The 25904-nt window shown below is 47.0% G+C and overlaps 2 protein-coding genes across 2 annotated transcripts in view; one reads left to right on the top strand and one right to left on the bottom strand.

The window, feature by feature from the left end:
- Nucleotides 1-25904, top strand: part of syn3 (synapsin III) — a gene marked incomplete at its 3' end in the record, with an annotated part of 160974 nt that overhangs the window by 49941 nt on the left and 85129 nt on the right. Inside the window, exons 4-5 of the mRNA XM_084330834.1 lie at nucleotides 14973-15129; nucleotides 16533-16622. Coding sequence (XP_084186960.1) covers nucleotides 14973-15129; nucleotides 16533-16622 — 247 coding nt within the window. The remainder of the gene's footprint in view (nucleotides 1-14972; nucleotides 15130-16532; nucleotides 16623-25904) is intronic.
- The window catches only part of LOC311241893 (metalloproteinase inhibitor 3), an 18619-nt gene continuing 12113 nt past the window's right edge, over nucleotides 19399-25904 (bottom strand). Inside the window, exons 2-5 of the mRNA XM_084330836.1 lie at nucleotides 25650-25732; nucleotides 24477-24588; nucleotides 22424-22545; nucleotides 19399-19606 (exon numbers count right to left, since the gene is read on the bottom strand). Of these exons, the coding sequence (XP_084186962.1) occupies nucleotides 19409-19606; nucleotides 22424-22545; nucleotides 24477-24588; nucleotides 25650-25732 (515 nt within the window). The 3' untranslated portion in view covers nucleotides 19399-19408. The remainder of the gene's footprint in view (nucleotides 19607-22423; nucleotides 22546-24476; nucleotides 24589-25649; nucleotides 25733-25904) is intronic.

The raw sequence follows: 25904 nt of genomic DNA, 5'->3' as shown, positions 1-25904 counted from the left end.
CCCACCCCCTGTTACACAGTTGCATGTCTCCGGTCGAGTCCCACCCCCTGTTACACAGTTGCATGTCTCCGGTCGAGTCCCACCCCCTGTTACACAGTTGCATGTCGTCAGTGACTGGAATCTGAGGCCAGTATCGGTAATCAAAGGAAAAAAAGGAAAAACATGTCTATGATAACAAAGTATTTTATTCTCCGACCAGCCTGTCTATACATTGAGACACATTCCCATACATGAACACATAATGTAGGACGGGACATAAGTTTCCCAGCACTGTAGATTAAGGGCATTATGTTTCTTTTTATTTGTGTGTCTCTGTTTGTGTATGTGAACATGTGAGGGTTCACATGGCTCACACTGCTCTGTGTCAGTGCGTGTGTGTGTACATACATGGGTTGTGTTTGTGTGTGTGTGTGTGTGTGTGTGTGTGTGTGTGTGTGTGTGTGTGTGTGTGTGTGTGTGTGTGTGTGTGTGTGTGTGTGTGTGTGTGTGTGTGTTTGTGTGTGTGTACATATATGTGTTGTGTTTGCACGTGCGTGTGTACGTACATGTTCACATATATTCATAGCGCGTTTCTGGTCCGCCTGCAGTTTTTCCTTCCATGCATAATGTGCTTTTTATAAATTAAGGCCATGTTCCATTCGGCCCTGTGACCCTCCTCGACCCCTGTCCACGGGGCGTGCTCCCTACACACATCCCCTGCGCTGAAACACAACAGAGCAGCACACTTTCTCACAGTTCTGCGGTTTCAGAGCTGTTTATGCATGTGGATCTTTTTAAAAGTGCTTCTTTCTCTCTCTCTCTCTGTAATGTATTGGATCATCTCATCCTGATGTGGTCTATGTGTATGTAGTGACATTCAGATGCAGCAGATGAGAAAAAGAGTTTAGAAATGAGGTAGAGTAAATAAGTAGGATTTTAAATAGAAGGATATATTACTTTTTGTTCCTGTTTTCAGATATATAGACATACGTTTGTGCATCACGCATACATGTCCTATATCTCGTAAAAAGAAGTTGGCTGCTTTGCAAGTGTCCATAACAAGTAGTGAGTCTTTTTGGTCTGTCAGCTGTCTTGCCAAACCCTCCAGCCAGCTGCCCGACTCACTGGTTTGGCCAAGAGACGATTAGAAGCAAAGCTAAGCTCGATTAGCCACAGCAGAGGTTTCTTCATCTCCTTCATCATCTGCACCGCAGTCCTCCTCCTGGAATTAATAACGACTAAATGAATCAGAGGTGATCGTTACTGTAATGCAGGGTTGAGGGATGGGATGTTAAAAACTGCTACTAGAGCTGTTCCTCTAAGTCTTAGTTGACTATGATTATTTTAGTTGATCAGTATTTTCTTTCTCACACCAAAGGAGTTGGTCATTACTAGCAACTAGGGGTGTAACGGTACACAAAAACCACGGTACGGTACGTACCTCGGTTTTGAAGTCAAGATTCGGTACAGGTTTTCGGTACAGTGGGGTAAAGTTTGGCTTTCCATGTTCCACTCAGGGGTGATGTAGTGTGCAGTAACTAAGTGTACTTGTAGGGCTGTCAATGAATATTCTATATTGAAATTAATAATCGACTTGTACATTTTCTTTTTTAAATAATAATAATTATATTAGATTAGTGGTTAACATACCGCTGTATTCGTTGGGTACGGTACGGTACACACTGAAACGGTTCGGTTCGGTATGAATACGTGTACCTTTACACCCCTACTAGCAACGATAAGCACATCCTATGGCATCACAATTAGATTAAAAATTAATTAGAAATACAGTACAACGAAAATAAGTTTGCAAATGTAACAGTAAAGGGCAATAGTAATATACAATGTGCAGGTGATTAAACTGGGTATAAGATATATAAATTAGTACTACTGAGTAATAGTGTTAATCAGATGATCGGTGATACAGGTATAAAGACACCATGGTAGTAAGTTGTATGGCCAGCAGCGTAACTTGTAAGAGTAGGTAAGGGATATGTACATATACAGTAGTATATATAGTATCTACAGATATGTAAACAGGATGCAGGTACAGTATGTACAGACAGATGTGGATATACGTATATAAAATATATAAGGTAAGAATAAATAAATATATATATGTAGTATAGGGATGTCCAATATTATCGGCCAATATTGGCATTAAAAGTGTATCGGAAATGATCGGTATCAGTTGAAATGTTTTATTTTCTTTTATTTATTTAACCTTTATTTACCCAGCAAGCAAGTAAGAACACATTCTGATATTTTTTTTGTCAAAAGTATGCATAATGTTGTGTTAATTCCACGACAAGAGATATGTAATGTTAATGACCTGAAAATTATTCCGTTTTTTGGGGGGGGAAACCCAGCATATATCGGTATCGGTTGATATCGGTATCGGAAATGAAGAGTTGGACAATATCGGTATATCGGTATCGGTAAAAAAGCCAATATCGAGCATCCCTAATGTAGTAATAACATATTCATTGAAGATGAGTCAGCAGGCTTGTAAGATCTCATAATTATAGTTACCACCTTATTTTATGTAGCAATTTTTGGATTGCAGATGTATTCATTCGCTGACCACTCCCAAAAACGGAAACAAAGCATTATGGACACACGCACACACACACACACACGCACGCACGCACACACACACACACACACACACACACACACACACACACACACACACACACACACACACACACACACACACACACACACACACCACACACACACACACACACACACACACACACACACACACACACACACACACACACACACACACACACACACACCACACACACACACACACACGAGGGCTAAGCCCAAACGTTCAAACCTTCGTTCGTAATTTTTAATAAAGAAATATTTTTTATATTATAGTATTAAAAGAAAGGATGAGTTATATATTTTTGCGCTTTGAGATTTGCCCCGCAACTGTAAAGCGCATTACAAATAGAATCTATTATTATTATTATTATTATTATTATTATTATTATTATTATTATTATTTTATTATTATTATTATTATTATTATTATTATTATTATTATTATTATTATTATTATTATTATTATTATTATTATTTATATTATTATCATTAGAACGTTGATTTAATTTATTTTGATTGGGCTCTTCTTGGGCTGGGTCTGGGGCTGGAAAGTTGATTTAATAAAAGAAAAAATACTATTAATCAGATTAATCACTTTATTGAAATTGAGGATTTAGTTTGAGCATCACTTTGATCGCCATCGTTAAAATTCATAATTTACCATCCTTGCAGCTCTATTTGTCTATGGAGAAGTTCCCCTTCTTTGCAGGGCTATAACTTTTTAAATTCTATTGCTAAATTGCCATTATTATGGCCCATTCAATGTCCTATATGTATTGTTCAGGGTGTAGCAACGTTAAACTTTTTCATTCACATATTCATACTAAAATATGGTCTAAAGTATAAGTATGTTTTATATTTTTCTGCAGCTTTCTCCAGAACGTGATTTATAGCTCCAAATGCATTATATGATGATGAAATACAGTTTGATAGCAATCGGCGCGAGACAAAAATGTCAACTGGACGTGGTTCTAGAAGTTACTACATATCATCTGATGTTGACCGGATGGCGAGGGGGCGTTATAATTCCGTGGGCAACGTTATACATTCATCTAATGTGGGTCATATGTTCATCAGATCCGTTAGTAAAGAAGACTTAGAAAATAACGTTGAAACTCACCGTGGCTTCCTCGCGCCGCTGGCAGATGAGCGTGGAACAGATTTTTCTATTATGGGATGTAGAAATGCCCGATATATTTCCAGGTTGTATAATAGTATATACGTCCAAATCATGTTGTTTTTTCGAGTTATTTCCACCGAATGATGTTCACTGGGTGAAGACTGAGTCTCTCCAACGATAGCGAGTGCCCGGACCACATATGAGTGAGCCTTCCGGTTCAAAGGACCACATATGGAGTGAGCCCTTCCGGTTCAAAGGGTGATTTCCGGTTGGCGATCTGCCGATCGGCCACCAGATGGCGCTCTTGAACCGCTAGAGAGTTGAGTGGAGCTTTGCAGTGTGTCTCAGGGCTGCGGAGGGGAAATATGATTTCGATCACAGATTTTTGAAATATTGATATCAAAGACGAGTTACGGCGTCTTCGGCAGAATGAGCATGGCTAGGAATGACGTCTTAACACGTTCTCGGCGATCATAGTGAAAAGATTTATTTTTTAAATATTTAATTTTTTTTATTAAAAACGAAGGTTCGTTCGCAAGAAGGTCCGTTTGCAAAACCCTGACAAAGTTCGAATCCCAAAAACAGGCTTCGGGGACAGCCTTAACACACACACACACACACACATGTAATTTCCATTTCACTAGGGATGGCTAATCTAGCAGCACCCCGCAGCAGTTGTGATCCAGGCTCTACCTGCACCTCCCCACAGAGCTGGTGTTCCTGTTCGAGGCTGAGCTGCCCGGCGAGGCACCCCGACCTCCCTCCACATTCCTCCCTGTCCCCAGACCTGCGGGCCCACAGATGGAACAGGGAGATTACATTAGCAGATCCTTGTCTCATTTCTTTCCCTCAGCTTTCTCTTAATTTTCGGTCCCATAAGCTACTGGCCCCAGACAGACAGGACCCCCCCGCCCCCGCCCCTGTCAAATCCTAGGCCATGCATAGCGAGTAGGACACAGCTCTCCTATTCTCTGTTACCTCAGGTGGCGATTACCGCTCAGACCACACAGAGACATTATGCATACACACAGACTCACACAGACTCACACACAGACTCACACACAGACTCACACACACACACAGACTCACACACACACACACACACACACACACACACACAGACTCACACACACACACAGACTCACACACACACACACACACACACACACACACACACACACACATACACACACACACACACACACACACACACACACACACACACACACACACACCACACACACACACACACACACACACACACACACACACACACACACACGCGCGCGCAACCCTTACCCCCACCCTTTCCGACCCACCCAACGCCCACATTTTAATCAGTCAAGGGGTCCTCGTTCCCCAAACCTCAGACGAGTTCATCTTGTTAACAGAGCAAATAAATCCCCCTCCCAGATGGGGTCGACTTCAGACGTGGGCTTAGGGGGGGCAACCTGACCCGAGGGGCGGGCTCCTCCAGAAGCACCGCGGTGGCGGGTAATGAAAGCAGGCGAGGCCCGGCCGGCACGGACCCGGCCCGAGAGCCCGTTCCAAGGGAGCCCTCTCTTTTGTACTATCATCATGAATACAAATGAGGCCTCTGATTCACTCGTTTCCCCTTTCTGCCAGAGGTCGTTCGGTGCTCTCTTCAGCAGCTCCTTGTCTGATGTTTTTCCCTATTACCGGCGCTTCCCCTGAGGGACCGGCCTATCAGCGTTCGGGATACAATCACCGTTTGGCAGCTGAGCATCCTCTTGATTCCTTTGCCATGTAGACGTGCTTCAATCATACGTTTTTTTCCCTCCTCATTTTCATTATGATCGGAAAGTCTTAGTCATACTTTTGTTTGTATTTCTAATGTATACCCCTCTAATGTATACCAAGTCTAAATCCTATTTTTGTTTTTTGACCTTGTGGAATTTCCTTTCAAGGCTTTTCGTTAACACCTCCCTCTCCCCTCTCCTCACCTGGTCATCCCTCCCCCCTGTACCCTCCTCTCCTCTCCCCTCACCTGGTCATCCTTCCCCCCTGTACCCTCCTCTCCTCTCCCCTCACCTGGTCATCCTTCCCCCCTGTACCCTCCTCTCCTCTCCTCTCCCCTCACCTGGTCATCCCTCCCCACTGTATCCCCCTTTCCTCTCCCCTCACCTGGTCATCCTTCCCCCCTGTACCCTCCTCTCCTCTCCCCTCACCTGGTCATCCTTCCCCCCTGTACCCTCCTCTCCTCTCCCCTCACCTGGTCATCCTTCCCCCCTGTACCCTCCTCTCCTCTCCCCTCACCTGGTCATCCCTCCCCCTGTATCCTCCTTTCCGCTCCCCTCACCTGGTCATCCTTCCCCCCTGTACTCCTCTCCCCTCACCTGGTCATCCCTCCCCCTGTACCCTCCTTTCCTCTCCCCTCACCTGGTCATCCCTCCCCCTGTACCCTCCTTTACTCTCCCCTCACCTGGTCATCCCTCCCCCCTGTACCCTCCTTTCCTCTCCCCTCACCTGGTCATGCCTCCCCTGACCCCTTTCCTCCCAGATAGCTTATAAGGTGACTCCACAGAGAGAGAGGGGGGGGGGGGGGGGGGGGGGGGGGGGGGGGGGGGGGGGGGGGGTGCTTGACCTATTCTCCTGGCCCGAGACAATGTCAAGTCCTCTACCGAACTCCTAACCTAAATTGTATTTCATTAGCCATGTTTTAACAATACATTTGTATCAACCAAGAAGATTTGACCATGCGCAGAGTTAACCTCTCCGGTTTCACCACAACCTATTTACCACAACCTATTTACCACAACCTATTTACCTTGCCCTCCTTTCTCCATCCCCCAATCACAGCCGTTACTTCCATCGGGGAAAAGCAAAGTTTGATCGGAGGATCAAGGAAGGAGGAGCAGGGTTTGAGATACTGTAGGTCGCATCGAGTCGTTTCTACGTCGCCCTCGGTGCCATCGTGTGCCGTGTGCACGTGTGTGTGTGTGTGTGTGTGTGTGTGTGTGTGTGTGTGTGTGTGTGTGTGTGTGTGTGGCGTGTGTGCGTGCGTGCGTGTGTGTGTGGAGCTGCTCCAGGCCCAGCAGCCCTCTCTCTGGCAGCCTCGACCAGGCCACCGCCCATGCGGGCTCTGAGCAGCTGCTGCCAGCTCTCCTCGGTGGCACGAGGCCTGGGACCGTGACGGCGACCACACCGCTCCCCCTCTCCGCCCAGAATAGCCCGGGAGCGAGAGGCCGCGAGAGGCCGTGGTATGACGCCAACCCCGGAATCTCTCCTCCTTTCCTCGATAGCTCCTCATTTGTTGTCTGCTTGTCGATGGGGGGACGGGGACGGGGGGCTGCAGAGACTCTTGTCGGCAGTAGCTGTATATTGTCTGTGTGCCGTAGGACTCGGCGTGAGGTCTGCTCTGATAATCCTTTATCAATTAGAGACAGACTGATTGGAGGCAGATTGCACCACGGCCAGCGTTTTAGAGATAAGCAAGGGGCCATTATGAGGACAAAATGTGCTCAGCAATTCAAATATCCCTGTGGAGGCTATTAGAAGGTCAGAGATTTAGCGAGATAAGTAAATCTGAAGGATGAAATGGCAGCGTATTGTGCTGTGTTTGAATGGGCTTCCTCCCCCAGGTACCCTGTGCCACAACATGAGATGGAATAGTAATTCTGTAGACACCGCTCTCTTTTTTTATACAGTGAATTCAATGGGTTTTATTGAATGGTTGGACGTACGTCAAGTCAAGTGTTCCTTTATTAATCCCCTTGGGGAGATTCAGGTGTTGTGGCAGCATGTGGGGGGGGGGGGGGGGGGCTGGTACAGGCAGAATAGGGCATAATATTAATAGAACATGAAACAAAGAACAAAGTAATAATGGTGATAGTGATAATAGACAGTCCTAACAGTTCTCAACTTCACCAGCCGTCTCCAGCAATTTGGCAGCAGTCCATGCCCACGGTTGTGGAGCCTGATGGAAACAAAGGACTGGCCGAGGCGGTTTGTGGTGTGTCGTGGGGGGGAGGGGGGGTCTATGGCTGAACGTGCTCCTCATCTTGGCTACGTATGAAAATAAACTACACAACTAAAAGGTGTGTTCGGCTCATCTGTCACTCTGGAACCTGTGCGTTGTGTGTTGTTCCTTGTCCAGTCTCCTATCTCTCCACCGTTGATTTCTCACCACATAACCTACTACACGGACATCCCGAAGCAGCATGCATCTCCGCATTCGGAACCGTTCCCACCTCCCTCCTCAATCCTGTAACCCCCCCCCCCCCCCCCCCCTCCCCCCAGTAGTGCCCTCACATCCCTCTCCTTCTCCAAACCCTTTATTGTGGCACTGATGAGACGATTCAAAGGGCACATTAGCATATCGCACCGGCGAGCGATGGCTATTGGACCTGAGCGACTTGGATCGTAAAGCGTAAAAGCGGTGCTCAGAGGTGATGCACGGCCCGCGCGGAGGCCCGTCGGGGGCCGCAGGAACCCCATTCAGGAGACAGGAAAACAAAGTTAATGTGAGAGATGAGCGTGCGAAGGCCTTATCGGTATAGGGCAACGTGGTCATTAACAGTAGGCTTGCTCAAGCTGTCCCGCTGGGTCGAATCTCTCTCTGTGCGACCGTCCTCTATATGATAATGAGGTCATTAAGGAGGGTAATACGTCTTATATATTTAATTAACTTGTGTTGAAGGAGAATTCCTATGCCAGTGCTGGCTCTTCTTGCAGCTGCAGTTTCTGCGTAGGAATTCTTTTGTTTTGCGTTGCTCGTTTTGATGGCGTCGAAGGAGTTTCTAACGAGCTATGGGCGTTTTTTGGAGCGGGAGTGTCTGGTGTTAAAGTGGTAACGTCAACAATGTGATCGGGAGATCTGTCGCCCGCGTCTCTACTCTCACAGCGCCAACCAGAAGCCCTTAAAGGAACACGCCAGTGTTTACGGGAAATGCACGTATCGTCTTCTCCGGAGTCAGACGAGAAGAAAAGTCCTTGAAAGTCCTTGAATTTTATGTTGCAATGTATGTGGGAACCCTGTACATATCAATTTCCTCTCTGTGCATTCAGTAGAATGCTATCCGTGTGCAAGCTCGCCTAGCTTAGCACAAATGAATGGAGACGCATATGGACCACTAGCCTAGCTTGAAAATCCGGGAGAGGTGTTTTTGGGCAAGAGCTAGGCTAGCTGGTCCATATCCACTTCTATTCATTTGTGCTAAGCTAGGCTAGCTTGCAGCTATCTTTATAGGGTTTATATGCAGGTGTATAAGTAGGTATATAGTAGTTATATGGGTAGATAGTTATGATTATTATGATCAATAATTATTATGAGTATGACGACTATGATTACAGTAACTAAACTAACCTACCAAACCCAGACATGCTGACATACTGTACCCAGGTCCCCATTCAGTGTTAATGATGCAGCTCCAGGTTTTTTGCATCTGGATGACATCAGACATCAAGAGTCTCGGTTCCACGTCTCAATCATCTGGAGAGAGTCGTTTGTGTTCATTAACAATGACCGTCCTCCTGGCCAGAGGAATAGGATATTACAGCAATCGTTACATCGAAAAATGGCGTTTCCTTCACATGGACGATGACCCCACCGCTCATCATCTCAGCAGAACAGCGACACGCGGTCACCCAAGTGGCGACCCATGTAACGCGCTGCGTCGCGAAGCGGCCGACCCGGGTTCGATTCCCAGACCCGGCGTCCTTTGAATGTCTTCCCCCCGGTCTGTCTCCCGTTCTTCCTCTCTCTCTCCCTCTACCGGACTGCCCAGTAGTACAAAACAAATAAAAATCTACCAAAAACATAATACAAAAATAAATAAAAGAACAGCGACACGGATCAGCTGACGTCTTTATCAGTGTTTGTGTTCGAGCGTAGTTGCGTCATGAATAGGGAGGGCCTTGGTGTCGGTGCCTTGGTGTCTGTGCCTTGGTGTCCGTGCCTTGGTGTCGGTGCCTTGGTGTTGGTGCCTTGGTGTCGGTGCCTTGGTGTCTGTGCCTTGGTGTCGGTGCCTTGGTGTCCGTGCCTTGGTGTCGGTGCCTTGGTGTTGGTGCCTTGGTGTCGGTGCCTTGGTGTCCGTGCCTTGGTGTCGGTGCCTTGGTGTCAGTGCCTTGGTGTCAGTGCCTTGGTGTCGGTGCCTTGGTGTCGGTGCCTTGGTGTCGGTGCCTTGGTGTCGGTGCCTTGATGCCTTGGTGTCGGTGCCTTGGTGTCTGTGCCTTGGTGCAGTGCCTTGGTGTCGGCCTTGGTGTCAGTGCCTTGGTGTCGGCCTTGGTGTCTGTGCCTTGGTGTCGGTGCCTTGGTGTCGGTGCCTTGGTGTCGGTGCCTTGGTGTCTGTGCCTTGGTGCAGTGCCTTGGTGTCGGCCTTGGTGTCTGTGCCTTGGTGTCGGTGCCTTGGTGTCGGTGCCTTGGTGTCAGTGCCTTGGTGTCAGTGCCTTGGTGTCAGTGCCTTGGTGTCTGTGCCTTGGTGTCGGTGCCTTGGTGTCAGTGCCTTGGTGTCAGTGCCTTGGTGTCTGTGCCTTGGTGTCGGTGCCTTGGTGTCTGTGCCTTGGTGTCTGTGCCTTGGTGTCGGTGCCTTGGTGTCTGTGCCTTGGTGTCTGTGCCTTGGTGCAGTGCCTTGGTGTCGGCCTTGGTGTCTGTGCCTTGGTGTCAGTGCCATGGTGTCGGTGCCTTGGTGTCGGTGCCTTGGTGTCGGTGCCTTGGTGTCTGTGCCTTGGTGTCTTGTCAGTGCCATGGTGTCTGTGCCTTGGTGTCTGTGCCTTGGTGTCGGTGCCTTGGTGTCTGTGCCTTGGTGTCGGTGCCTTGGTGTCGGTGCCTTGGTGTCTGTGCCTTGGTGTCTGTGCCTTGGTGTCAGTGCCTTGGTGTCTGTGCCTTGGTGTCAGTGCCTTGGTGTCTGTGCCTTGGTGTCGGTGCCTTGGTGTCAGTGCCTTGGTGTCTGTGCCTTGGTGTCGGTGCCTTGGTGTCTGTGCCTTGGTGCCTTGGTGTCGGTGCCTTGGTGTCTGTGCCTTGGTGTCTGTGCCTTGGTGTCGGTGCCTTGGTGTCGGTGCCTTGGTGTCGGTGCCTTGGTGTCTGTGCCTTGGTGTCAGTGCCTTGGTGTCTGTGCCTTGGTGCCTTGGTGTCAGTGCCTTGGTGTTGGTGCCTTGGTGCCTTGGTGTCGGTGCCTTGGTGTCAGTGCCTTGGTGTCGGTGCCTTGGTGTCTGTGCCTTGGTGTCGGTGCCTTGGTGTCGGTGCCTTGGTGTTGGTGCCTTGGTGCGGTGCCTTGGTGCCTTGGTGTCAGTGCCTTGGTGTCAGTGCCTTGGTGTTGGTGCCTTGGTGTTGGTGCCTTGGTGCCTTGGTGTCAGTGCCTTGGTGTCAGTGCCTTGGTGTCAGTGCCTTGGTGTCGGTGCCTTGGTGTCTGTGCCTTGGTGTCGGTGCCTTGGTGTCGGTGCCTTGGTGTTGGTGCCTTGGTGCGGTGCCTTGGTGTCTGTGCCTTGGTGTCGGTGCCTTGGTGTCTGTGCCTTGGTGTCAGTGCCTTGGTGTCAGTGCCTTGGTGTTGGTGCCTTGGTGCCTTGGTGTCTGTGCCTTGGTGTCGGTGCCTTGGTGTCGGTGCCTTGATGCCTTGGTGTCGGTGCCTTGGTGTCGGTGCCTTGATGCCTTGGTGTCGGTGCCTTGGTGTCGGTGCCTTGGTGTCGGTGCCTTGATGCCTTGGTGTCGGTGCCTTGATGCCTTGGTGTCGGTGCCTTGGTGTCGGTGCCTTGATGCCTTGGTGTCGGTGCCTTGATGCCTTGGTGTCGGTGCCTTGGTGTCGGTGCCTTGGTGTCAGTGCCTTGATGCCTTGGTGTCGGTGCCTTGGTGGTCGGTGCCTTGGTGTCAGTGCCATGGTGTCTGTGCCTTGGTGTCAGTGCCTTGGTGTCAGTGCCTTGGTGTCAGTGCCTTGGTGTCAGTGCCTTGGTGTCGGTGCCTTGGTGTCAGTGCCTTGGTGTCAGTGCCTTGGTGTCAGTGCCTTGGTGTCAGTGCCTTGGTGTCTGTGCCATGGTGTCTGTGCCTTGGTGTCAGTGCCATGGTGTCAGTGCCTTGGTGTCTGTGCCATGGTGTCTGTGCCTTGGTGTCAGTGCCTTGGTGTCTGTGCCTTGGTGTCGGTGCCTTGGTGTCGGTGCCTTGGTGTCAGTGCCTTGGTGTCGGTGCCTTGGTGTCTGTGCCTTGGTGTCTGTGCCTTGGTGTCGGTGCCTTGGTGTCAGTGCCTTGGTGTCGGTGCCTTGGTGTCTGTGCCTTGGTGCCTTGGTGTCTGTGCCTTGGTGTCAGTGCCTTGGTGTCTGTGCCTTGGTGTCAGTGCCTTGGTGTCTGTGCCTTGGTGTCAGTGCCTTGGTGTCGGTGCCTTGGTGTCTGTGCCTTGGTGTCGGTGCCTTGGTGTCGGTGCCTTGGTGTCGGTGCCTTGGTGTCTGTGCCTTGGTGTCAGTGCCTTGGTGTCGGTGCCTTGGTGTCGGTGCCTTGGTGTCGGTGCCTTGGTGTCAGTGCCTTGGTGTCAGTGCCTTGGTGTCAGTGCCTTGGTGTCGGTGCCTTGGTGTCTGTGCCTTGGTGTCGGTGCCTTGGTGTCAGTGCCTTGGTGTCGGTGCCTTGGTGTCTGTGCCTTGGTGCCTTGGTGTCTGTGCCTTGGTGTCAGTGCCTTGGTGTCTGTGCCTTGGTGTCAGTGCCTTGGTGTCTGTGCCTTGGTGTCAGTGCCTTGGTGTCGGTGCCTTGGTGTCTGTGCCTTGGTGTCGGTGCCTTGGTGTCGGTGCCTTGGTGTCGGTGCCTTGGTGTCTGTGCCTTGGTGTCAGTGCCTTGGTGTCGGTGCCTTGGTGTCGGTGCCTTGGTGTCGGTGCCTTGGTGTCAGTGCCTTGGTGTCGGTGCCTTGGTGTCTGTGCCATGGTAGTGGAGCGCCGCAGCCCCTCAGAGAGGAGCAGCTGTCGTCTCTCGGTCACCGTGACCGACTCAATTCTCACTGATCCATTGAGTCATGTCGGCACTGTCTTACATAAGCAACACTCCAAGTGTCTGGCCGCCCTTTCAGCTCTCAGAGTGCGCCCTCGTGGCTCCTCTCCAGCCCAGAGGCAGAGATGTGTGTGTGTGTGTGTGTGTGTGTGTGTGTGTGTGTGTGTGTGTGTGTGTGTGTGTGTGTGTGTGTGTGTGTGTGTGTGTGTATATGTGTGTGTTTGTGTGCCAAAGGTGTATAAATGTTCATTAACAACCACCATAGTTCCTTGATCCTTGTCAACAGCTCATGGACGTCACTGTCAAAGGGATGCACGTCTTGTCAACAACATACTGAGGCTGACGAGAGGATTGGTCTTGATAGTGAAATCGTTTTCAAACCTTTATTTAAACTCGGAAGGCAACTGAAGTTTTCCCTCATGTCACGTCGAGTGTACGCACAGAAATAAGCAAAGAAAAAGCATATAATCACACAGCACACAGCATATAAACTCATAACAATAAGACAACGAGGCAAAAAGCAACGATAACAAATCAATTAAAACACGTACATACATATACATGACATTTGAAACACAAGATACCTAAATCTAAGATGAATGCAGATTTTAGTTAAAAAATAATAAAGTATGTAGAGTATGTATTGTCTACAGGGCATCCGTGGAACTGAATTTGCGGTAATCATACCCAGATGCAACAGAAGCCTCCAGGTGCCCGATGGGTTGCTTGGCGGTGGTCCCAGAACAGTTTGTAATGAGAGGGATTACAGTAGGCTGTGTTAATTGGATAGATGGTCCAAAAAGATTAGGCGCTCCTAGGAGCATTCCTTCCAAACCCCCCCCCCCACACACACACACACACACACACACTCACAGATACCATCGCTCTGGACTGGGCACTTGCAGCGGGAATGTCCGACTCATACATTACAGACACACGAGAGCTTCTGTGATTGTGTTTCAATGCAAACCAGTGTCATAGAGGTGTTAATCTAGACAATAAAAAAGAAATACACCTTAAACTGTCATAAACAAAGACGCCTGTTACGATGTTAGATCCTAATATGAAAGATTATGTGACTTAATGTTCTATGCCTTATCTTGACTTTGTCTATTTCGCTGCTGTCTATTTTATGCAAATGTTATGCCTAATTTTATGTCTGCACTTTATGCATTGCTCTTGATCTGCCAATTTTGTGCTCATTATGTCCTCTTTACTGCTGTGAAGCACTTTGAGCTGCAATTCTTGTATGAAGGGTGCTATACAAATAAAGTTTATTACTGTTATTATTATAACCTGGTTATGGTCAATGTAGATTGAATTGCATGAATGCAGTATGTACCTGTAGCCATCGTCAGTCTTAATGAGTTGAGTTGAGTTTATTTGATCTTGAACAATCAACCATATAAAAACACAATACAAATTATAAACTAAAGAAACAAATTTAAAATGAAATCTTACATTCTTCATTAAATGATAAACAAATTAGTTCGAGAAGGAGCAGAAGGAAGCTAATGCTTATCTAGTCCTGCCCTTTCTCACAATATCATACATAAACAAAATATCTTACAAACCTAAAAAATGGCAGCACATGGCAGGCAGATGAGTGGAACCCGATGCTGTCACCGTGACCACGTGACTGTGCTATCTTCGTGAAAGTCGTCACTGTGTAGAACGTGGAATTATTCTCCCTCCACCCCGTCAGCCCGGGGAGAGAAATACACCTTGTCGGCTCGCCTCTCAAGTTTTGTTTTATTTGTCACATTACAGTGAAATGCTTGGTTAAAGACCAAAAACTATAGGCCTACAATTTATACATTATACAAACTAAAGTACAACATGCAAAAATGAGGTAGAGATGTAGTGCAAATATCTTTTTGATAAATATATAAGATATGGTGTAGTGTTAAAAAGTGTTTAAAGTGTCTAAAGTGAATGTTAAAGGTGAATGTTTAAAGTGAGTGTGTGCATGTGGATGTGTGTGCAATGAATGTAGAATGGATGGGTTAACGTTGCATAGATAGCCTTGTATTAATTGTATGATCGTGTAAAGAATGTCACTATTAATAATTATGTGCTCATTTCAACTAATGTAGTTTTGGTAATGATGATATTTGAATAACCACTTTTAAGTAGAAAAGCCAAACCAGGGACCAGGGGTTGCAAATTAGCCTTGGCTAGAAATCCTACATGCAATGCATCTGTATCGTGTTATTGTAACTTGCTACAATGTTTTATTTAGCATTGTCCCTGATAAATAAACAAATTAATTAAATAAATAAAGGGGCGGTCCGATCTCCCGCCTCTCATCGCCTCGTCTGTCTCTCTCCGCAGGTCCTTCAAGCCAGACTTCATCCTGATTCGCCAGCACGCCTACAGCATGACCCCCGGGGAAGACTTCCGGAGCCTCGTGATTGGCCTGCAGTTCGGCGGCGTGCCCAGCGTCAACTCCCTCCTCTCCATCTACAACTTCTGCAGCAAGCCGTGGGTGGTAAGTGATGATGTACAGTATAACCTGGGTAAATGATGATGTATAACCTGGGTAAGTGGTGTATAACCTGGCTCTCCCCTCCACCTGGGGCCCCTCGGCGGGCGCCTCAGACAGATTTATTTGGACCCTTTTAATGGGAGCCGTTACACCCGGGGGGGGGGGGGGGGGGGGATAGAGAGGGTGGCCTCCGGCAGGAGACGTTATTATTCACTCCGTGTGAATAACAGCAGCGGCGAGGTGCCGGATCCAGGCCACATTTCATTACCCAGACAAAACATGTTGGGCCCAGACAAAACATCCCCAACCAGCCGTGAACTGTGGCATTTTTTAGGCCGCTGCCAAGATCTGTACTTAAAGATTTCCTATTCCCAAAGACATCCTCTGATTGTGTCTTCACGGACGGTTCCTACGTCATAATAAACATCGTAGTGTGCACTAAAAGTAGTGTACCTTTCCTATTGTCCTTGTGATGTGTGTGTGTGTGTGTTTGTGTCAGTATAGGTATGTACTTGTGTTGTCGATATGTCTCTGCCAAGACGAATTCCAGTACACTCATCAGAATCAAGCGTGCGATTGTGATCAATGCAGTACGCTTTAACTTGTACACGTGTGACTCATAACACTATGACTAGGGTTGAGTACCGTTCACATTTGAACCGGTACCAGTACCAGTTCCTGGAATTCGGTATCGTTACCCAACGGTACCTTTTCTACGGTACTTAACTCTCTCTCTGTAATCATTTTATTTCTGTTTTAAATAAATAAGTCCAAACTTCTCAATTTCAATTTTGTGTAGGCTATATTTTGTTATTTATTGTTGTAACACACCACACAAAATAAATCTCATTATCATGGATTATGTTTTTAAATGTTTAAATATCAACATTATCTGGCCATGTAAATGTTATCAAACTCGTCTGGTCTTTCCAAAGACGGGACAGTAATATACATTTGTGGAAAAGGCTCCTTCTTGTCTAGTACATTACACTCTTATACTAAACATGTAAAGGTACCAAAATATGGTTTGTCTGAGAGGAGTATCTCCTAGCGGGCCATGAGGAGAGCACTCCTCAGTCAAAGCTCATTTAACCCACTTCTTTACTATTACACCTATTTTGATCAGAAGATCCGTCTACGATATAATTGATAAATAATAATCCACCACAGTACCGATTGTGAATCGGTACTTGGTAGTACTGATGTAATTCCGGTTGGTACCCTTAAAAGTAGAAAAGTTTCGGTACCCAACCCTAATTGTGATCAATGCAGTACGCTTCGACGTGTAGACATGTATGACTCATAACGCTATGACTCTCCACACTACTCTCGTCTTCTACCACTATGACTTGAAGAGTTGAAGAGCGATGCCTCATCAACATTGTGTTTTGTTTTTCCGCTTGCAGTTTTCTCACATGATCAAGCTGTACCAGTCCCTCGGTCCAGAGAAATTCCCCCTGAACGAACAGACCTTCTACCCCAGCCACACCCAGATGGTGAGTGTCCTCCGCTCGTAATATGTGTCCTATCGGGAGACACCGACATGACAAAAAGACACACTCGATGCACACAAAACAGAGCTGACGCCAGCGGCCCATTTTTTTTCATTAAATCTTTATTATAAAAATATAAAACACAGAAATTAAGTCAAAACATTTCTGTAACCCCTTTACAAGGAACCCTTCTCCCCCATCAGGAATCAGTGTATCACACACACATACACACACACACTGTACACGGACATTTGCCCAGCGTCCATTATTTTTTTTCCTTTTCTTTTTTTTCTCTCTCTCTCTCTCTCTCTCTCTCTCTCTCTCTCTCTCTCTCTCTCTCTCTCTCTCTCTCTCTCTCTCTCTCTCTCTCTTTCTCTCTCTCTCGCACTCGGGATCAACTTGACCAAGTGTTTCTGTGTTAAGCAGACAGTATATTTACACAAACATGAACCACAAAAAAAATAAAATAAAGAATATTGAAACAGATGCCACAGCAGGAGAGACAGAGCCCTTTGTGTTCTAGAAGGAGACTCGGAGGGAAATAATGCGGAGAGGGAAACAGTACGTCCTGCCTGATTGGTGTGTACTCGTGACGACCGCGTATCCCGAAAAACAAAACATGTCCTCTTTTTTCTTTTCTTTTAATATATATTACATATATATATTATATATCTACACACGACACAGTAGCTGTATCAAGCAGGCGCTTGTGCCTCTGGATATCTCAACCTCAGCCAAAGGCTCTAAGGAAACGATCCTCCTAGCAACGGGGGCAGGGGAGATGTTCTGTTCTATTCTGTTCCGCTCTGTGTTGTGGGAGGATGTGTCATTTTATGTTATTTTCTGAGAGATCAGATACAGTGGTGAGTGTGTGTGTTTGTGATGCGAAGGGTTCGACTGTCGTGAGGGTGAAAGATCAAGAGGAACTGTCACCCCCTCTGTGGCATGTCTGCATCTGATAGACGGAATGGACTGAAGATACGGCACTGGAAAAACAAACTGCCCCTCCCCCCCCCCCCCCCCCCCCCCCCAAGATGGAAACAATAGAAGAAGAATTTAGTGACAATATTGTTACTTATTTCATTTTTTGTTTCATCTCAAATAGTTAAATACAAAAGATACACTTAGAAAACACTTTAAAAAAAACAAAAAAAAATGTATCCGAAACCTCTGTTTGGGTGAAAAAGTACCCTTGATTACCAGTAGGGGAACTAGTGAGCAAAGTACCATCGTTTAAAGTCTGCTGTAGGCGGTACAAACACAGGGAGAACTTTACAACTCAGTGTTGTAGAGATTCTGGTCCTTCGTGATGGCCAACAAGCGGAGATGGTTGATCTACTGTCGTTTTTTTATTGATTCTGTATTTCTGGGCTTGTGTGAACAGATAAATAAATGTAGTACAGAGGTTTCAGTTGAGTGGATAGAGTTCATTTCATGTAGCTTATGTCATATACAGCAAAGAAAAAGAAAAAGAAAACATGAACATCTCTGCGAAAGATTTAAGTGTTCCCTGTGTTGGTACTGTAACACACGTGTTTTCTTTCTTTTAATCGAGCGTAAAAATAAATGATAGATTTGCATTTTGAAGAACCATATAAGTGCATTTTGAAATATTTTCTCGACAGTACTTTAGTAGTTTGTAAAGTCAATTCCAAATCACTTGGCAGTGTGAATGTGAACATTTGGAAGTACTCAACCTCTACTGTCTTACACTATGGATGCACACGACACTCCAACCTACCAGCTTTAGGTCATTAGGGTTTGAAACAATACCCATCTATAAATGTACAACAGACTTACATAGTTCTTTGTCTGAAGTTAAGCGAGGTTGTGTGTCTGTGTCCAATCCATTCACTGTGTGTTACGGTGTGTGTGATATAATATAGCATGAAATATTAGTTACAGTGCAAACATTCAGGGATGCAGAGATTTCAACCATCCATAAATAGACATGTTACAGTTCAGACTGTGAACATTTATATATATTTAATATATATATATATATATATATATATATATATATATATATATATATATATATATATATACGTCACTGTGAAACAAAACGATCATTAAATACCTTTAGAAACCCCTTTAGAACCCCTGTCTGTGGCTGAAACGAGAGGTACGACCTTCAGAGATCACAACTCGTTGGCACTATAATCTGTATTGTACAGTTTCTGCGTGCACTGCAGAACTGCACAGACGATAAACGTCACGGAACGCCAGCTCTGCATTATTGCTCTGCATCTCAAATTTACATAACGATTGTTGACGACCGTATTCCTTTTTTTTATAAATAATTATTTTTTGTATTGCTTGGGGAAAACTCATTTGACGTCTTATAATCGGTTTTAAAGGTCCTTGCATTTAAATGGACTATATCTTTATTGCCTTTTGAACTGAGATGTAGTTCTGCTCTGCTCGGAGTGAAACCAAAACAATAAAATAAAATATATGTATGGTTTTATCTCAGAAGTGCTATGAAACAGTGACGAAGAGTCCTTTAAAACACTCTCAGATGTGACGAAAAAGAGTCCTTTAAAATACTCTAGATGTGACGAAGAAGAGTCCTGTAATTACTCTAGATGTGACGAAGAGGACGTTTGAGTATTTAAGGGTCACGTGATACTCTTAGACGTGACGAAGGGACGTTTTTTTGCGGAAACAAAGAGAGGGGGTGGGGGTGGTGTCAGGTGCGGCAGGAACACAGGAGAAGGTCGGGGGGGGGGGGGGGTGGTTTTTCAGTCAGGAGGGTCGGTCGGGGTGTGTAGGGGGGTGTGTTACACTCAGGGGTCGGTGGCGTTGATGGTGGTTTTGTCGCGGGATGTCATCCCCCGATACCAGCTGCAGTAGCCTTCCTTCTGCTGGATGCAGGCGTAGTGCCGGGACTGGTAGCCCGGGTAGCCGAAGTGGGACAGCATGTCCGTCCACAGGCATTCGTTCTTTGAGGTCACAAAGCAGGGCAGGGAGTGGCAGGGCTTAATCTACAGAGAGAGAGGAGCGACACTAAGGATTAGGGCTGGGCGATATGGGAGGAGGGAAGGGGGGGGTATCACGATATTCTGGGGGTTTTGATATGATGACGTCTGCTTTAACAAATCGATGGCCGAAGAACAAAACCTCCGGAAAATGTAAATGATTGAGAAAGTGTAGTTTTTGTGTTGTTTTCTTGCAGAATGCACTTTTTTAAGGATACCTAATACAATACACTGGACTATATTTACTATAGTATGTGTTAACAATAGCGACCAGGTATTTAATTAGTGCCTCGCAAAGTGCAGATAATGAGGTTTTCCCCCACTTACTTTTTAATGCAGATAGGAGGTTTTGTTCTTCGGCCATCGAAATCACAAGTTTGACGAACCACGAACCAATCGATCGTTCTTCATATTTGACTATATGGTTATGGTATGTGTGATACAGCATCGAACTGAAACTGTGTATTCTAAATTGATTCATTCTCAAATATTCTTAGGAAGTGTTCTTAGAAATCTCATGAGTTAAGATTAATATTATCATTTAATTTTGAGATTATAACACAGACACGATGAATGATAGATGTCAATATATTGCCCAGTCCTACTAAAGATGTGTAGCAGGGAAACAGAATAACGGACACAACCAGTGTAGACTCACTGTGTTCAGCAGTCCTACGGTGCTTTACAGTTACAGAGAGCAGGTAAACGTAGAATCTATAGATCTATAAACAACAGTGAGTCTACAATCTAGTCATGAACTGCGGGGGGAGGCCAAAGCAGAATTAGCTTAAGCAATACAAAACAAACGATGTACACCAGAGAATAGATTTGATTATTAGAGAAAGTACGTGATTTGATTGAAATAGCGGGGGGAAAAGAAAAAAGAATTATTGAAAAAAATCCTTTGTGCAAGTTTGTGAATTTCTGACTAAATTGGATCTTAGATTCCATCCCCATGCAACTCTCATGTAAGTCACTTTGACTCCATGATGAATGGACCCTGTGCACAAAGGCGGCTTCTGGTTTGAAGTCATCAGGAAGTCATCATCTTTAACCCTTTCACTGCCACAGTACCAAAGGGTTAAACCGTTCACTGCGACAATACAGAATGTTAACCGTTTCACTGCCACACGACAAAGGGTTAACCGTTTCACTACCACACTACAGACCATGTGTAGTGTGGTAGGGAAGGGGTTAACCTTCTGTAGTGTGGTAGTGAAAGGGTTAAGCATGAAGGCTCTAAACGCATGCATGTCATTGTCTGTGTATCTTCACAAGGAGGGGGAATAGGAAACTCGAGTGGCAAAAAAAAAGCAGAATTAGACAATTGCACTTTGCTCAATCTCTCTTTCCATGTTATCGCCCGCCCCTCCCAGGTGCTTCCACAGAAACCCTCTAAGGATGAATAAATGAATCGACAGGAAGATTTTCAGAGAGTTATTTAAAGGAGTGAATGACCAGAGAGCCGCGTGTGATGACGAAAACAAAAGCAAAGAGCTCCAGCAACATGAGGAGAGAAATGCGTCTGTAAATCTTAAAGTACGTGCACATTCCAGAAGGGTCACAGCCACAGGTGCTGCGCTTTTGCTATTCAAGGGTCTACGAGTAGGACGAAAGACACACATTTGTCTCACGATTCAAGAGTTGTTCTTCTCCTAGTTCGATTTAATGCTCTGTTGAGAATCATCTTTTATAACTAGTATAGCACGCTTCCTGCATTCCATCGCTGTAAATCATTTGGTAGAGGAATGCAACGCGCGGCATAGTGTGTTTAATACTTTGGCTCTGGCTCTCGTTGTTGACGGGTGATGGGGTGTACAGCGTGCTGCGACGGTAACCGTCACGCGATAGCCTCCCCTGTTTTCTCCCAACCTCTCCGGGGCTAAATCCATAGACGCCACTTGCATTGGTGCAACCGAGGGGCGTTGGGCAGAATGCTCACGCCTGGTAATCCGCTTGCTGTACACTGATAGGGGGGACGGATGGTCTCAGCAGATGTCTAGATCCACGCAGTAGTGGGGAATGGGATACTATATTTATGAGTGTGGTCAGGGGGTTTTACACACTCCGTATTAAAAAAAGACTAAAGCAGAGAATGCAGAGCTGGGAATGACAGGCAAAGCCATTCCAGTGCCGTTAACTTGTTTAATAACTCCCAAAGATCATCATAAAATCCTCCTCTCTTCCTCCAGTCTGTCCCTAGTCCCGCGTTCGCAAATGTTCAACGTTAAGTATGTCATCGATAGAAAATAAAAAGTACATTGAATCAGATACCATAATAAATTCAAAAACCTGTCCCAACTACTGTACTGATTTTTATTTTATTTTTATGACCATATCCATTTAATTTCTGCTAATATATTAAGCTATACTGGTCCTATTCGATGTGCACTCTGAATAGCTACTCGTTTATTAGCGCTTTCAAAGTGTGCCGCGAAGAAGAGAGGGCAAAGAAATGTTGAGCGGTCGGCATGACAACATCCTTTAAACCCTTTGCACGCCAAGGTGCCACGGACGTAACACTGTTGATTAATAATAACGTAGTGGAAGATTATGAAGCGCTTTTTACGTTGATCAAGTGTTGACAGTTCCCACGCTATTGTGTTTAGCCTTTAGTGATGAGCAGGGTGTGTGGGGAGGGGGGGGGTGTTCAGACCAGGACAGCATGCTTTAGCTGTTCTGCTTAGCCACGCCCCTGCCCTTGCTGTCCCCTCTGCCTCTGCCGCGGCCCCGCCCCCCACCCCGCCCCTTCCTCCAGGTTCCCCCCTCGATCCGCTGCAGGACCTCCTTGTCCTCCCCGGGGGCGCACTGGTTGCCACTCACCCTGCAGCTGCAGCCCAGCTGGTAGCGGTGGTTGAAGCCTTTCTTCTGGGCCAGCGAGAGGCGCTCCCACCGCTCGTTGAAGTTGCACAGCCCCGTGTAGACTTTGCCGTCGTACACGCGCCCTGAGGGGGGGGGGGGGGGGGGGGGGAGAGAGAGAGACGGGTGATCGGTTAAACATCACGTGGTGTGTAAATGGTAAATGGCTGCATTTATATAGCGTTTTTTAACCGCACTTTACAATTTGTTCCTCATATTATAATTTTTTATTATTATGTTTTTGGTAGATTTGTATTTACTACCGGGCAGTCCGGTAGAGAGAGAGAGAGAGAGAGAGAGAGAGAGAGAGAGAGAGAGAGAGAGAGAGAGAGAGAGAGAGGAAGAATGGGAGACAGAGCAGGGGAAGACATTCGGCAAAGAACGCCGGGTCTGGGAATCGAACCCGGGTCGGCCATGCCGCGATGCAGCGCGTTACGTGGTTCGCCACTTGGGCGCCCCTTGTTCCTCATATTTTAACCATTCACTCACACATTCACACACCGATGGCGGAGGCGACCATGCAAGGTGCCGACCTGCTCATCAGGAGCAATTAGGGGTTAAGTGTCTTGCTCAAGGACACTTCGACATGCTAATCAGGAGGGGCGGGAATCGAACCGGGAACCACTGGATTACCAGACGACTGCTCTACCGCCCGAGCCACTGTGTGACAGTCCCACCACGTGCAGCAATTCAAAACACCCGATAATAAACATTGTGAACACTCGGATGCCGTTTTTGTATATTTGGAGTGATTTTATAATCCCCCGTACAGTAACGCAGCCCCGGGTCACTGTAAATAAAGCCCTCAAGGGATCCAAGTCGCTTAACGACGGTAAGACAATCTCGCCCCGTAAGCCCATATTAAACCAACACCCCTATTTCTGAATGTCCAAAAGGTCGGTGGACCTCTATCTATAGAGTTCGGTCATTTGCGGCTCACCGCCGATGTCGGGGTCGCGACCCCCTGAGACAGGTGCAATCGCGACCCGCGAAGCGCCCATGAGAACACAGCGGTTTGTCACCGTCTATCCTCTCAACCGTGTCGTCACCGCGCAGGAATCCCACGGCCCGCAAATATGTGCTTTTCACGGAGGGCGGGGGCTCCTCCCTCTTCCATTCGGATTACCGCAGTCACTTGCGGGGCTTATTATGTGGTGTTGAGTGTGTGACACGCTCCTAGAACACCGGTCGGGGGGGGGGGGCAGAGTGCTCCGCGGCGGATCAAAGTCGCTCTCACAGTCACAGGTCTCGGTATATTTAAATTGCTTGTAATTGAGTCGTGAGCGTTTGGGGGCCCCGGGACCCCGCTAGGGGGCCTTATTATAGACTCCCTCGGACCACCGCTAATGGCCCGTGATGTCACACAACACCTAGTAAGCCCTGGTAAACATAGTCGCCGTTGCCCGGCGACCACCTTCCTGTGCTCACTGGCACCGCGAGGCATGTTTACCATGTTTACAGGTCGGAATGCAGCGCCGGTTACACACACCGAGCGCGCCTACGGTAACGCGGCTACCTTCAGCGGCCAAAGTAAACCCCCGGCGCCGTTGGAAATAGCAACTCATAAATGCTTCTGCTGGAAACCGCCAGAACCTCCCGCGAACTGTTAATTATAACGTCTGAGGGGTCAGACGTGCGTGCGTTTCCCCTCCCTGCTGTTTTTGGCCGAGAAGGAGAGGAAAATGGACCCAAAAAAGTATCTCCCACCTCCCGCCTCGCCTCCTTGTGACAAATGGTAAGTTATAAATAGTGGGTATGTTTGTGTGACAGAGGAAGAAGTCCTTTGGGAGAGGAGGGAGAGAGAGGGGGGGGGGTTGCATTTAAGCCAAACAAGCTCTGGCTGCTGTTAGCAACACTGCCTTTGTGGTACAACGCTGTGATGGAGGCAGGGGAAACAGGCCCACGGGAACAAGTGTAATAGTTCATCCGAGTGGCAGCACTGAGCCGCCAGCCTCTCTTTCTATCTAGATCTCTCCGCGTAACCGTGAGGACAGTGAGAAATAAACGCACGGCTTACCTGTGATCAAGTACTGGTACTTGTTGATGTCGAACTTCACGCCGCACAGGCTCTCGGAGGAGTCCGTGTATATGTGCTGGACGTGCTGCATTTTGTTAAATCCCTTGTACATCTGCGAGGCGGAGGAGAGAGAGAAACACAACAGCCAGCGGGGGTTAGAACCTGAAAACCATCCGCCTCCGCACAGCCGCGCTTCCCTACGATGCAAGCGCGGTATCATAACAATCAGGAATCCCAGCGGTAAGCGACTTTATTTAGATGACATTCCTTCTGGAATTCCTTGCGGACGGGATCACGTCATTTGACGTTATGTAATAACGGCCATGGCTTTGAGCTTCCGCGACGAGGTCCGCTCTGAGGTCTGTCGGCTCAGGCTAGCAGAAGTCGACGCTATAGCCTTGAGATTTGTTGTGCTTGGTGATTTATTTGTCTGGGAACAACAGGAAATCCCTGTTTAGACGCAACTGTTTCTACAGGAAATAGAACGATGCTGCCCAAACGGCCCGGAGCCCAAAACTGGGGAGTTCCATTAAATGCTTTTCGGTTTTCCCAGGAACTCCCCAGTTTGGGCAGTCATAGGAGCGGCTGGTTTTTTGGAGGGAAACATATTGTTTATCGGCCCATAGGAAATAAAGCCAGTCTTCATGATTTTACGATGTAGTTTACATACCAGCGAAATCCTACTGTGCATTCCTTGGCTGTAAGGCTATTGCCATACAAATGAGTTTAGCACGGATTATACAGAACTGGTATAGGCCAAGAGTTAAAGAGGAAAAGAAATTCCTAGGAATAATCCTCACGGTGATTCAACTCACTAATTAGAGGCCATTTAATGTCGCCGTGTTGGAAACTATACCGACGCGGACGCAGTGAATGAATTATCAACGATGGGCTACGTTCTCTGTTATAAAGCCATGTAAACCGTATAATCCCTGTGCCTGGCTCCTGCCTGCTGATTTAGCATAGGGATGTGGATGTTTTCCAGAGCAGTAACAGACTGTGACAAATATGCAATATTACACAAGAGTATAGGGTTGCTTTACTTTTTTCTAAAACATGGTATAGTGAATCTGACGGTTAATGGATACATCATATGTTTTTAGTTACGACAGCGACATGTTTTGTTGAGTTTTGACATTTTGATTTTTGTTCACCGATGCTTTCACGGCTTACCTTCATTTGTTTGACCGTGTAGCACATCGTTCCAAAAGGCCCGTCTTTCAATAGCTTCTTGCCCACCACTTTAGCACGGATCACTGTGGACAGAAGACGGCAGAAGGACACACGGTGTCATTAAGATGCAAAGTTAACTCGTTTTACACAAGGCCTGCGACAAGGCCCATGAGCTGCCACTAGGGGCAGAGCGGCCGAGTGAGCGAGCGAGCGTGTCACAGAGGTAAGATAAGATAAGATATTCCTTTATTTATC

The sequence above is a fragment of the Notolepis coatsorum genome (genome assembly GCF_963971535.1).
Source record: "Notolepis coatsorum genome assembly, chromosome: 15".
In the NCBI taxonomy this organism is placed as follows: domain Eukaryota; kingdom Metazoa; phylum Chordata; class Actinopteri; order Aulopiformes; family Paralepididae; genus Notolepis; species Notolepis coatsorum.
This window is presented reverse-complemented; position numbering and strand designations above follow the sequence as displayed.